At 34.1% G+C, this 15,302-nt stretch overlaps 1 protein-coding gene across 2 annotated transcripts in view; it reads left to right on the top strand.

Moving 5' to 3' along the window:
- The window catches only part of CCDC50 (coiled-coil domain containing 50), a 62,595-nt gene that overhangs the window by 35,884 nt on the left and 11,409 nt on the right, over positions 1-15,302 (top strand). The window contains exons 5-6 of one of the 2 annotated variants that reach the window (XM_006906178.3): positions 4,741-4,858; positions 9,255-9,779. In XM_006906178.3, coding sequence (XP_006906240.1) covers positions 4,741-4,858; positions 9,255-9,779 — 643 coding nt within the window. The remainder of the gene's footprint in view (positions 1-4,740; positions 4,859-9,254; positions 9,780-15,302) is intronic. The other variant, XM_006906177.3, reaches the window with a different exon arrangement.

Below are 15,302 nucleotides of genomic sequence, written 5' to 3'. Positions count from 1 at the left end.
CTCCATTCCTTCCTCTCCTTCTTCTTCCCTTCCTCCCTCCTTTTCTCCCTACTTTCTTTCTCTCTTCCTTTTTTTTTTTAACTGTTAAAATAGTGTCTTGAATGTAGTAGTTCCATTCCTTTCTAGGCTCCCTGTTGAAAGGGCTTGTGGCCTCTGGGAATACTGGACTATGCATTTGTGATTAGTAAAAGTGGACTAATTTCACTGGGTTTGTTCTCTTGATCACAGCATGTACATTTGCCAGTGTCGTTTAATAAAGCCAAGGAATGTGTTGATTTAGTTTATTCTTAAAATGCTAAATAAGTAAGTTTTTGTGTGTCTGTGTGTCTGTGAGTCTGTGGGTCTGTGGATATACATATCTGTGTCTTTGAACCTAGGTCCAGATATATGTGAATGTGAAACTATTTTAGGGAAAAAGATTTTTTTTTTTTTTTTTGCTTAAATAAACAGCATGGCCAACCATGTTATGAAAAGTCTGTGGCACTAGTCCAACAATTTGAAGCCACTTATAAACTATCAGGAATAAATTTAGTAACCAATTTACATTAAAAATTAATCCAGTGTGAACCATAATACTTTTTTGTAGCATTCTTAAAGTGATTAGAAGTTCATGTTCTAGAAAAATTTTTATATAAATTGGCAATATTTAGAGAATAACTCAAATAGCAATACATTTTAGATACTAAAATTTGTCCCTATGATTTGGCACTTTAAAAATAAGTTTATACACATATGGCCAGAAAGGGGAAGTGAACAGGAGGCTTCTAGTTTAGAAAATCCTTCACCATTATCTTATTTATACTGATGTTTTTATATCCATAGAATTTGTATTATGTTATTTTTCTGGTCTTATAGAGTAACCTTTTTGGGATTATATCTGCTTTGAGTTCCCTAATGACTTAGATGTTAATATACTAGTTGCTAGTTAATAAAGGATTTAGTGCAATCTAATGGAATGGCATTCTTTATTTTTTTTCTTTCTGACAGTAATTTGACAGTCACAATTTTTGATCTCCTTTAGATTGTTTTTATACCCAAGATTTGCCCAGGGAGAAGTAATCCTGATATAAAGTCATATAAACCATAAAAATAGCCTTAGTACCTCAATACCATGGTTCAGTAACTTGTCATCTACTTGAGAAAGATGTGCCAGGCTCCTCTGGGCTTCAGTGCACCTTGTACATATTAAAGACTCTCTTAGGGCATTGATCTTTGCACGTCACACATTATGTAATTATTTGCTTCTAACACTTAATAGATACAGACTTTACGAATGTTGAACATACCTTGTTTCTCTACAGGTCTCTGATAGAATGTTTGGCCCATTAAAAGGCATCATCAGTAAATCCACGTTTTCATTAGGATGACTTTCCTCTAGCATTCTATGTTTAACTGCCCTTTCTTAGGCTCACAGCTTCAAATTTTCCAGGGGTGGATGAGTATGGATAACAGAAAAGGAAGAGACGAGATATAGTAATTTCTTATGCCTGTAAATGTACTAGAAAGTCTTCTATGTAACAGAGTTATTCTGTGTATAAGTAATTCTACTCAAAATAAATCTACCTAAAGAATCTCATTAATTTTAAAGTCATCGAAAATGACTTCAAAACGGTTTATGAGTTCTTATAGATTTGTTTTTGCAAGTTATGTTTTATGGAACACTAATTTCATAAAGTTTATATTTTTTATGTAAAAGCTTCTGTCACAAAGTAAATTTGGAAATTCTCCAAGTTATAGGAAAATAACAAGTTTTTTTTAAATCAGTTGTAAAATATGCTAATATGCATTTTAAAGAGTTAGATGTAATACATGCTTTCCATGGAATGCTTTTGGTTTTTTTGGAGCACCTCTGACACCAGTGTTCTCAGGAATGGAGCTTGAGAAATCTTATTCTAGACTAACTTAACAGGAAGGAAGCTGAGGACCAAGGAGGTTGTTTATGTCAAGAGTGACTAAGCTGCATCTTAGCATTGTGACTAATAGTTGCCATCTTTATTTTAGCTTGTTTTACGTGGAAATTCTTTTTATTGAAATCACCTAACTGAACTCATTGCACAGTAATAATCTTGAAAAACAGGAGAACTGACTGCGACTAAACCACAATTATAATATATGAGCAGTTTTCCATTGAATCCTTTATGCTTTCCCTCAAGCTTAGCTGACCTTTGTTCTCACCTGGTAGAATCTTACTGAAAAAAGGGCTGAGAGGGTGAAAGAGCAAAAGGTTTGGGTGCTAAGGTGCAGTATACGTTATGATTGTTATGTTTCTACTTGATTAACATCACTTCCTTTGACTAGCTAATGCGTTGTGAAGAAAGGGGCATCATCCTTGTTTCTCTCCTGGGTCTTCACACTGAGAAAGCCCCTTATTTCTGTGTATTTATTGGGACTAAATTCAATAGCAGAAAAGCACTTATGTCCCTGGAGTGTATAGTTTAATAATTTCTGCTGGCAATTGGATCTGGTAATATTTCTTTATATTTTTTACTCAGTAATAACAATGGAAATTTTTGTTTTCTGTAAAGCACACCACTTAGGTAAACATGGTGTTGGGTGCTTCAAACGTGGCAACTCAGGAAAGCATTTGTATTTTCTTCTGACTTCTGCAGTAAAAAGTATAAGAATTTGGGAATTTCTACTATAAACAGATACTAGTTTTGGGAGAACAAGTTATCTGTCCCACCCTTCTCTATCTTCCTAACTTACTGACATATTGCTTTGTAGGAAATCAAATGTAATGAGCCTGGCACGTGGTAACATTCACAGAGTTATTAAAATGATGCATGAGAGTCAAGACATTGACTTTAAGATTGAGCAGTTCAAACTCTTCATTGTATATATAAGCAATTGAAACCCAAAGAAATTTATTTTAGTAGTTAATGTTTCTTTCCCAGTGTCTCTAAAACATCTGGCTTGAACTGGAAGGGAAAAGAAAGTCATTTTAACTTTTAGACTTAGGGAATTTTTTTTCTATCAAAGTATTAGAAATTCAGATTTCCTTGCATGAAAATTACACTTGCGTTAAGTACGATTGTGTTCTTTACCTCTCATTCAACATCCTATTCTTTTCCATCTGAGTTCAACATCCTGTGAGTGCCCGCCCACTCAAGTGTCTCTGACGCTATAGCATGGGCATTTAAATAGATTACTTATGAAAGTACACACACACTTTTTACACAGTTTTATGAGAAGCTTCCAGCATAGCAGTCAATTAAAGACAATACGTTAATAGTGTATTTATAAGTTTGAATTTAGGCATTTATTTAATAGAAAGTCAGATTTGTAAGGCAATTTCAATGAACATTAAAAGTATAGAATATGAATAATCATTGCTAATTTACCTAGCCTCAAGCATCCAAATTATTTCTACACTGACAGGAAAGAAATTGATTTCTTTAGATGAATTTTTTTTTTTTTTTAGATTTGCCTTGCAGTTTTAGTATAGTCTTCATTTTGAATTTATCAGAGGATTGCAAAAGGAAGAATAGTAATTAATTTTTGCTTCAAAATTTACATCATTAAAATTTACATACTTCTTGTATTCCTTATTATAAATATAAATAAGTAAGCACCTCAAACTACCTATGATTGTTATTACTGTTCACACCATTGAGTATTGTTGCTGTATTTGTATGAACCTTTAAGAATCTGGTGACAGCTATGGGCTTTCTCTCCAAAAAAGTGTACATGAACAGTTTATGTGCATTTTATCGGGCTTTCATAGAAATAATCTTCAGATTTAGAACACTGTCACTCTTCAGCTCAAAATGTTTAGTAACCCTTCATCCCTTACATTATAGACTCCAGACTTCTTAAGATTGTCTATAAAGAAGGCCTGCAATTCAGCCTGACTGTTTTCCTAGACTCACCTTTCTCTTCAACACTCTACTTCTTCCAGCACTCTAATTGGACTGTTGGTTATTCCCTGGATTGATTTCCATGCAGATAATGTTCTCTCTCCTTACTTTGCCTATTGGAATCCAGTACTTTGTTCAAAAGCTAACACAGATGCAAATCCTATACTAAATCTGTAAGCAGAAATAATACTCCCTTTTTTTATATGCCCATAGATACTTTTACCCCCCTTTTGAAGCATGTATAATTTAATCCTATTATTGTTATTTGTATACACTTTTGTTTTTATAGACAGCCGGTGACCTGTTGGGGGACAGTGTCAGAATGTTATCACTTAATAACTATTAAAAACTTCCCTGGAGATGAAGCAGATGGTAGACAGAATGAGGACTATTTTCTCTTTTTCAGTTAAGACAATGGTACTCTGATGCAAAAGCTCAGGATCAGCTGAACATTTTTTTTTTAAGTTTTAGAATTAAATTGTAAATACAATTTATGAAGTTCTATAGATTACTACCCTCTTTCCCACCTAGACTTACTGAATCATCATCTTGGAAAAAGGATCCACAAATATGAATTTTAAAAAATTTATGTAACTAACTTTAGGAATACTAGGTTTGAATGTCTTCAGATTGAGTTAGGTTTAAATTCCAAAGGAAAAAAAAAAGCTTTTCTCTCTCATGTGGATCATGTGCTGTCCTGTTGAGCAATCATTTGTGGCATTTGAATTGCATGAGCTTAATGCCAGAAAGTCTGTAGAGCAGTAGACAAAGCCTGCCCACAGAAGCTTAGCAGTGGAATGTGGAATTGTTGACCTATAGGGTCACTGTGTGCAGTTTGTTCATGCTCTGGTAATATTTATTTTCATTCTCTCTGTATTTGCAGGACATAGCTCGCATTTTGCAAGAAAAGGAGTTACAGGAAGAGAAAAAGCGAAAGAAACACTTTCCAGATTCCTCTAGAGCCAATGCTTATGGAGAGAGTTGCTATTATGAAGATGGAGGTAACAGTGCCTACATCATGACCTACTCTATCCTTAGATTCACCCACGAGACACTTCTTTAAATTTGTCCATAAACTGACCTTAGGCCCCATTTGGATTTGTAGTGGAATTCTATTTGAATCTAATGAATTCATCTGTTCCTTAGTTGGATGACTAGAGCCATTTTTATGGCTTTTAAAACTTGAATATTGTTTTGTAAGATTTGGCATGCATTCTTTTGTGGTATTTCCACTTGGAATGCTGTTATTACATTCTAAGCACACACAATGGGGAATGGAAAATGGCAGATGCATCTCTGGGCTTGATCTTTCTCTGGGAAATCTGAGCAGTACTGTTTGAAGCAGCAGAGTAGCACAAATAATAAAGAAGGTACACCATAACAAAGCTTTTTTGCTGGGTAACAAAGCTTTTATTCCATGCTGCTTGTCTTTTAAACATAGGTCAATGGTGTAGCTTGCTGATGACAAAATTAAAATTTAAGATTCTCTGTTCTTTTTTTTTTTTTTTTTGCTTGTAATTCTTTACTATTTGATTACTACATATAAACATTTCTGAGAGAAAGCATTCCTTTCAAAGTTTCTCTTTTCTAGTGTCTGTTTTTGCAGTGTGTTGTTGGCGATTATTGTGGTGGTGGTTCTTTATCCTAAAAGTGTGTTGGGAAACGAGTATTTGCAAGTATTGTTCAGTCCTTTTTAAACATCTATCAAAAGAAAGTTATTTCCTATAGTTTCTAGTATGACTATTTATAATACAGTTCAGCTTGGAGACTTTATTTAGGATAACAAGTAAATAAAACCTAAAGGCCATGTCTAGAGAGTAAAGATTTTAAGGTCAATGATTTCAAAGGACCTTACAAACTAATTATCAGTTGCTTCTTTATTTCATTATAAAAGGTAAATAAGTAGGTATTTGTCTTGGATGAGTAGAATGAAAGGAATTTATATGTAGATAATAGAATTATTACAGTTTAGGGACATTCTTGCCCAGTCACATTGTTATTCTAAATTTCATTATCTGTAGACCTCAGCTCTGTGGCATAATTAGTAAGCAAGTTGAGTCTGTGTTTATTGCTTGCTGTGTTCTTCTTCCATATGTAAAAGGCCTAGCTCTTTTTTGTTACCCATTTTCCTTACACTGGTTTTTCTAATACAATCATGAATTACATAAGTAAGAAGAAAAATTATGGTCATATTTTGTTATACTAGAGGCCAGAGGTAAAATCTTAGAAATGTGGTCTGGTGTTTTCATTTGTTTTTATTTTTAATTCTGATCTGGAGTCATGTACCCTGCAAATAAAAGTAACTATTTTAAAATTAGGTCTACAAAAACTTTAGTATGGCAAGTAATGAAGTAAACTAAACTACTAATTTTAGCCTTACTCTGTTAAAATCTTACATTAACTTGAGTTGGAACTCAAACATGGTTGTTTTGACCAGAGTGCTATCATCCAGAGTCATATTATCTCTAGGGCAGATATGCTAAGAATTCAGTGGATTTTAAGGACACCTAAAAGTTTAACAAAAGCTGCCCTTTACGTATTTTAACTGCTTTCGTAAACTTTCAGAGAATGGCGTATATGCCACTTTTTTTGGACTTGGGGGCGGGGTGAGAATAGAAAGTAGTGACCTCCTGAGCATATGCATGTAAATATTAGAATTTGACTTCAGTTATATTGTTGAAAGAGTTTGTATTGCTGAGCATGTGATCATTTGTAATGACTTTGAGTTAGGCCCAAGTTGAATTCCACAGAAACCACTTTACAATTCAGTTCATATTTACAAAGCAATCTATATGTTCTTTGTAGTGGTCTTTTCCCAACACATAAGAGATATTCTTTCCTTGTACTTCTCTATGATTTTTGCCTTACTTACGTCGTAATCAGTATATCATTATAGAATTGGTCTTTTTAGCTTTTATTTTACTTAAATTTAATAAATCAGTCTTTTAAAAATGATCTTTTCTAGATTTTCTACAAATTTGAAATTATCCAAAACATCTGTCAGATTTTTATCCAAAACATCTGTCAGATTTTTATCAACTGAAATAATATACCTTACTCATTCGTGATTCCATGTTTTTCTTTCAAAGCCACTTATCTGAATTGCAGGCATATTAATGATTTTTTTTTTTTTTTTTTTTAAGTCATGGTCTTTGGAGTCATAAGATCTTGGGCAAGTTCCATCTCTTATAACAATTGTGATGTTAAAGAAGTTACCTACTATAATAATTCTGACCCTTTTTCTCATTTATAAAATGGAGATTTTAAAAATACCTCCTTCCCATAGATGTTGAGAAGATTAAATAATGTAATTTTGGTGAAGACTTATGAACTCTAAAGTACTATTGTTTATACATATGTTAATGTTTTGTGTGTATAAAAGTATTTTTTATATTTAAACAAAAATTATTTTGAAAGACAAACATGGAGGCACAAAAATAAAATCGTGTGTGTCTGTGTGTGTGTGTGTATGTGTGTGTGTATAAGGAAGGCTATAAGGAAATTAATTATATTTGCCAAATAACTTCATCTCAATTAACGTACAAGTCTCAGTCCTTAACTAGATGACATTTTAAATGATTCAGACAGATTCTCCCACACCTCTTTTTTATTCTTTCCCAGATTTAAAGATATCACAGCAAGTGAACTAGACAGTGGTTTTTCCCATCAACTCTGTGAAAATGTAGTGACAGTTCTATTTTAATTCTTGCAACACAATTCCCTAAAATAAAACTACTAATGTCAGTTAACTTTTTAGAAAGAATTTAAAAACGACAATAACGATAAAACAATCATAGTTTCATAAATCCATGTTGAAAACAAAACCCTTCTTTTTTGTCCTGGGCTGAAAGGCGGACTCCACTCATGCAGCTCTCTGTGGGAACATTGGTATTAACGCCGTATGGTAAAATTGTAAAATCACTGCTCCCCGGATTAGGTCATCATTTAAGTAATTGGTCAGTATTGCATTAATTCACAGCAGTAGTCAATTGATTCTCAATTGTCAAGATATACTTAAAATAATAGTTTGGTTACACAGAGAGTATTTGCTCTATTTCACTTTCGCTATTATGTAAATAATAAATTTAACCATAAATTATAAAGATAAATACTTTTACAGACTTTTTTAGAAGACAGATCTTAACTTATAGTTTATCTTTGAAGCATATTTCCTTTTATTCAGGAAAGCTCAAGAAGAAACAATTTGAAGTTTTTGAGAAGCTTATGGCATCAATGATGCATTTAAAACATATCTCCTCTTCCTTTATTTCTTTGATTAACAATAACAAACTTTAAAAAACAAAAAACAATAAAACCAAAAACTAAGATAATGTGTAGTTATTTCCTTTATATCCTGTCAACTTAGAGTAGCTGTTTCAAATGCAATTCAGCAAGTGGCTGATTCTAGCAGGGAATGTATTTTATCTATCTTAGCAATTTTCCACGGAATTAAGATTTCCTTTTATTTCTAAAATTTATTAAAAGTCTTAGGAATGTTAAAATATGTACGCTCTTGCAAAGTGCATATTAATTTACTTTTGTTTTCACTGTAGGCTTCTGCCTAAATGAGACCTGACAAAAATACCAATGTGCTGCTTTTGAACATTGTGTTAAACTTAAGACTTGTATATTTAGCACATTCTGTATTTTTATACAGAGAATACAATATCATAAAGTTTTTGAAATGAATTTAAGAAATGACTTTTTTTTATGTATATCATTATGGCATCCCTTTTTAATTTTTTCCTCTGTCAAGTTTTAAGTCAAATTGGGAGCAGAATTATCCAAGATAACAGGGTCATTTACTCACTTAAAATTCTCCTCTACTACATCCTCTTCCACATTGAATCGCAATATGACTAGGAATGTTTGCTTTGGCCACCTAAGGGGAAAGAATGGAGGAATACTAAAATCTGTGGATCATTTTTCTGAACTATGTGGAAACTCAACATTCTGATGTTGATTTATTGTTATTTCCAAGAAGAATATTTGAAAGTCTCTGACTGGAATCACAAAGCTTAGTTTTTTCTGTTTTATGAGACTCCTTCAACTTCTGTTTTCCCCCGTAAAGTAGTTCCAATTTGGTTTTATAAGTATAATTTATCATTTAATGGCTGTAATTTTTGTTATTGGCAAATATTAAAATACTTTTAACTCTTCCTAATCACAATCAAGCTCTTTCAGATTTTAGTTATTTTATTTTATTACCTTTTTGTTTATGTACTGAGAATTCTTCCAATAAATGCCCATCCCCTCTTTTCAGTTTGTTAATTTGAAAAAGTAGTCTCCATTTTAAAATATGTTACACTTGGGCCCTGTCTCACCCTTGTGGTGAGTTAATGCTCTCATTAAATTAACCTGCATTTCTGTTTTTCACGTTCCTCCACCTCCACTCAGACCAGCCACGGTCAAGGAGGGCAAGGGATTTGGGTTCTGGATTCTCAAGGTCTTATAAACTCCAAAGTGATGAAAAGACTGTGACGCAGAGAAAGGAGAAACCCAAACATCCACTGGAGAACTTGGAAGAACTGGAAGAGCATCGCTCATCAGAAAAATCTCTCTCTGCTAGCTTGGGCAAAGTGAGAGATAATCCCCAAATTAGCACTGAGCTGCGTGGAAGGAAACAGTCTGGTCATAAGAGGCTCCGGAGACCTCCTCTTCCTAAGATCAGTGGTGAGGTGTGTCTGAGTACGGAATTTGATGACTGGGAGGCTAACAGTAGCCATCAAACTCAGAATTGGGAAAAACAGTTCAGACACCAAGAACGACTTTCACCCAAGGCTTCTCAGAAAGCAGGGATTCACTGCAAGGAAACTGTATATGGGAGGGAGCATGGGCAAGGTGAGCGCAGAGAAAGGAAACACAGACCCAGGACTCCTCCCTTCTCAGAGAGTGAGGAGCCGCTCCAACTCCATGACACAGGTAATAAAGGACAGTCTCATTGGAAAGCCCGGTATCCCGTGTATTTAAACGAATGTATTTAATAACCATCTCAAGCCATCTGTTCTTTCTCTGTAGTTTGTGCTTATGGCTTTGAAATAAATCCTGGAGCCAAATATCACAAAAGGTATTAATCTCAAGTGAGTAGGAAGAAAGAAAATATTTGTACCTTTCCCCCTTGTCTTCTAAGAGAATAATCCTTATTCCTTACAAGGCTCTTCCAGCCCCAGATTGCAGTGGAAGTGCCCCTCCCATAGTTCTTCATCTGCCAAGACTGTACTTTAAGAGATTCAGATACCAAATCAAAGCTCCTGAGTTTCTGGTTTTTAGTTCAGTTGACACTGCTTTCATAGTATTTGCCTAACTAGAGACCAGCAGGTCTGGAAGTACTAGATTTTCTTGACTTTATCTTTCTCATTTGTAAAATAAGAGATTGATTAGGCAGTCTCTTAAGACAGTGTTTTTCAAATTGTGGACCTTAGTCCATTTTCATCAGAATCAGCTGAACTATCTCCTAAAAATGCAGATTTCTGGGTCTCACTTGTATTATCTTCTCTGGAATGTGGCCTGGCAGTTTGAGCTTGTTTTAGACTTGTAGGAGATTCTTACGTATTTAAAGTTTGAAAATCCTTGCCTTAAGTACTCTCTATGCCTGATGTTCTTCAACTCTGACTCTACTACAGTTGTTGTTTTGAAGTGCCAATATCAGGTAAGCTCTTGGTGCAGGCATACTTCATTTTATTGTGTTTCACAGGTGTTGTATTTTATGCAAATTGAAAGCAAGACTCTCCACTAGCAAAAAGATTATGACTCACTTTATTGCAAATCTTTACTGTAGTGGTCTGGAACCAAATCTGCAGTATCTCTGAGGTGTGCCTGTACTTGTATAGGAATGAGGCGAATGTTAGACCTAAGCCTAAAATTTCTGGCATCTCTGAAGCTTAACTCTGAAATCCATCATCCACACAGTAATAGTTTTTTCTATTCTTGTTTGGAAGCTTGTGGCTATACCACTGTAAGTCATAGCACTAATCTGTCTGGTATTTTAATAGATCATACTTATCTCCCTGGTTCTATTTTACTCTTATTGAAGTTCTACAGAGATGCAAAGGTTATTGGCAAAGGAGTACCAAGGAGGCATCTGTTCTTATTTTCTTCTTTATTATTGTCCAGCCAACCCCTGTTTCTGGTCTAGAAGCTGATTTCTAGATTGCGAATTCGGGTTGATTTAGTTCCTTTGTCCTATTATGTTAATTTTTTAAGTTATTAAACGACTTGGTCATAAAGAAAACCAACATTTAGTTCAGCAAACCATACTAAGTATCTGCCACAGACATTCTTGCCTCAGGCTTTGTACTTGGGGATTTATGTTTAGATCTGAACCTCAGAGGGTTAATAACTGGAGCCACAAAGATGGATATGTAAACAATTGCAGATTAGATATACTTTGAACAATGGGCTGTGGAGGCATAGAGGAGGAAGTGATATAATCAATCTGGAGTAAGCTTTATGTGTAAATTTTACTGTATCCAGAATTAGAAGGACATGTTGGATTCCTAAAGGTTTGGGGTAAGAACGGTGATTTACACGAACCTCTACATTTCTGATTCTATGACTCTGACCTTGTAAGTGTGCTTTGAGGGCTGGTTAACCTTAATGGCTTTCTGTTATACTTGAGAGACTCTTAAACAGGCTTAGGAAGGGTGAAACTAATATGAAACTAAACACTGATTCACGGACCCTGCTACTGGAGTTGAAGGCACATGTTTTGTTTTTGTATTTTAACAGCATAGGAGTTTAAAAATAATGTGGTTAGGCAGGTATTAACATGGCTACAACATGGCTACAAGTGTCTGTTCATTTTATATTCAACTTACTTTATAAATTTTACCTCCTAGCCTCGTGTAGGCTAGATTTTGCAAGTCCCCTGGGATAGGTCAGAGGATTACAGTAAAATATATTTACTAGGTACCAGTGTCCGTTCTTGATGTCGTAAAAACAAAATTCTTTAAGAGGCCAAAGTTTTATTTAGCTTAATAATGAAGAAATTAGTAGGACAACAAATAGCTAGTTGTAAGCATTTGCAGGACAGGATTATATAGAGTCGGTTGAAAAAGCAAGGCAAAATAAAATTGCTAAGTTAAATATAAAATTGGTTAACTTTCTGAGGGGCAGTAAAACCATACCACCTTTGAAGATAACTTCTGTATTGAGCTGTTAAATCATATCAGCTTACTAAGCTTCTGTAGGTTAACTTTCAAACTCTCAGGCCCATGCTATGACAGACTGGCGTATTACAAAATACTCTTGCGTAATATCAAAGAATCTACCAGTCATCATTTTACCTTATTCCAAGCTTGGGATAAGTTCGTGTTGAATACCTGTACTTTTAACAGTTTTATCTTATTCTATCAGAATTTATTTAAAGGTAAGTTTTATTTTTGTTGATTAAGAAGGGGTCTTATGTTCTCATGCTGGAGAATCATGAACAGAAAAAGGCAAGCAAGAATTAGATTAAGAATTGAATGTGGAACTGTTGAGAATATGGCTCGCCTGATGTTTTTGAATGCTAGTTTCTAGACTGTTTAGGCTACCCTAATGAGGATGGCCATTCTGTTAATTTCCTTCAATTAACTGTGTTTTTAGAATTTTAAAAACATCTCTATTTTTCTGTAATGACCGCCTTAGACTGCACTATCTGAAGTTCTTTCTTACATACGTACAAAAGCTCTCTTCACCACTGGTACAGGGGGCAGGCACTACATTGAGTGGGCAGATCAGAAATCTTTTCTAGGCTATGGAGATATTCTACTTAGGAGACATGCGAGTTCCAGTGATAGAGCAGAAGCTCTCTAAATAAACTGTTTTCCCTCTAACTATTTGGGACTTATGGAGATATTACTTCAAATTCTTCCTTTCTCCATTGTATCTTTTTGGCTCTTTTGTCATGATCATCTATTTATAGGTGTTTTTTTCCTGGGCTCTCTATTATGTTATATTGATCTGTGTATCATTCTCTTTTTAGCTATGTTTATTGAGGTGAAGTTAACATATAACATCATACTAGTTTCAGGTATATAACATAATGATTCAATATTTGTATATATGTGAAATGGTCACCTCAGTGGGTCTTGTCAACATCTGTCGCCATAGGTACAATTTTTTTGGTAGTAAGAACTTTTAAAATCTACTCTTAGCAATTTCCAAATGTGCAATACAATATTCTTAATTATAGTCAACAATGTATATTATATCCCCATCACTTATTTTATAACTAGAAGTCTGTACCTTTTGACCACCTATTTTGCTCCCCACCTCCCTCTATACATCTGGCAACCACCAGTATGTGTTCTGTATCTATGAGCTTTTTTTTTTTTTTTTTTTTTTTTTAATAATTTCACATAAGCGAGATCATTTGGTATTTGTCTCTCTCTGTCTGATTTATTTCACTTCGTATAATGCCCCCAAGGCCTATCCATGTTGTTGCAAATGGCAAGATTTCATTCTTTTTTATGGCTGAATATTTCATTATATATATACAGTCATGTACTGTATAATGACACTTCAGTCAGTGATAGACTGCATATGGGACTGGTCCCATAAGATTATAATGGAGCTGAAAAATCCCTATTGTCTAGTGACATCGTAGCCATCTTAATGTCATCGTGCAATGAATTATTTGTCTGTGGTGGTGGTGGTGTAAACAAATCTGTACTGCCAGTCATATAAAAGTCATATGTGTAATTATATAACACATATAATTATGTTTAGTACATAATACTTGATAATGATAATGAACATCTATGTTACTGGTTTAATGTATTTACTATACTATACTTTTTATTGTTATTCTAGAGTATACTCTTTCTACTTACTAAAAGAAAAAACTTTGCTGTAAAACAGTTTAGCTTGCTACTCCAACAGTAACCTCATACATCTCATGTTTACTGTGTCTCTTGATTGCGTAATTTTCTCTTGTGCTTGATTTAATCTCATGTTGTTTTGTATAGTAACATACTGTGCAGACTTGTAGCCTAGGAGCAATTAGGCTGTACCATACAACCTAGGTGTGTAACAGGCTATACCATCTAGGTTTGTGTAAGTGCACACTATGATGTTCTCACAATGATGAAATTGCCTAACAATACATTTCTCAGAACATATTCTTGTTAAATGGCTCATGACTGCAAACCCCATTTCCTTTATCCATTCATCCATCAGTGGGCACTTCGTGTATGTTCATGTCTTAGCTATTGTAAATTATGCTGCAGTACATGGGAGCGCATATACCTTTTTGAGTTAATGTTTTCATTTCTTTCAGGTAAATACCTAGAAGTAGAATTGCTGGATGATATAGTTCTATTTTTAATTTTTTGAAGAACATCCAAACCGTTTTCTATAATGCTGCACCAATTTACATTCCCACCAGCAGTGCACAAGGGTTCCTTTTTCTCCACATCCTCACCAACATTTATGTCTTGTCTTTTTAATAATAGCCATTCTAACAGATGTGAGGTAGTATCTCATTGTGGTTTTGATTTGTATTTCCGTGATAATTAGTGATGTTGAACACTTTTCCATGTACCCGTTGGCCACCTGTATGTCTTTTTTTTTTAAATGTTCAGATCCTCTGCCCATTTTTAAATTAGATTTTTTTTTGCTATTGAATTTTATGAGTTCTTTATATATATTTTAGACATTAATTCCTTATCATATATATGATTTGCAAATATTTTCTCCCATTTAGTAGGTTGCCTTTTCATTTTATTGATGGATTACCTTTGCTGTACAGAATCTTTTTAGTTTAATTTGTCTCACTTGTTTATTTTTTTCATTTGTTGCCTTTGCTTTTGGTGTCAACCCCAAAAAAATCATCTACAAAACCAATGTCGAGAAGCTGACTGCCTTTGTTTTTTTCTAGGAGTTTTGTGGTTTCGTAGCTTATGTTTAAGACTTTAATCCATTTTAAGTTAATTTTTGTGTATGGATGAAAGTAGTGGTCCAATTTCATCTTTTGCATGTGGCTGTCCAATTTTTTTCAGCATCATTTATTAAAGAGACTCTCCTTTTTCCCCATAGTATATTTTTGGCTCCTTTGTCATAAATTAATTGATATCTATTTGTAGATTTTTTCCTGGGCACTCTATTCTTTTCCATTGTTCTGTGTATCATTCTGTTTAATTGCCAGGAGGTCACAACCTTATCAACCTGTCGAATCAATTAAAAAATATATTGCATTTGAATGCCTTCCCAGTGTCCTTGATGGAAATTAAAACAAAATATTTTCTCAGTTAATTCTGTGGTATAGAAGGCATAATAGTATAGAAAGTTTAGTGTCTTGAAATCTCAGCACATTCTACTATATTGTTTCTTTCACTGGATGGCAAAATTAAAGGATCAAGACATGAATGTGATTTCTCCTATCGTCCTCAACTAGGCTTTGGGCTGCTCTTTGAAGTGTTATTTTTCTATGGGTAGAAGTATGATATAGCAACCAGTTTGTCC

Source organism: Pteropus alecto, unplaced genomic scaffold (genome assembly GCF_000325575.1).
Source record: "Pteropus alecto unplaced genomic scaffold, ASM32557v1 scaffold311, whole genome shotgun sequence".
NCBI classification, from domain to species: domain Eukaryota; kingdom Metazoa; phylum Chordata; class Mammalia; order Chiroptera; family Pteropodidae; genus Pteropus; species Pteropus alecto.
This window is presented reverse-complemented; position numbering and strand designations above follow the sequence as displayed.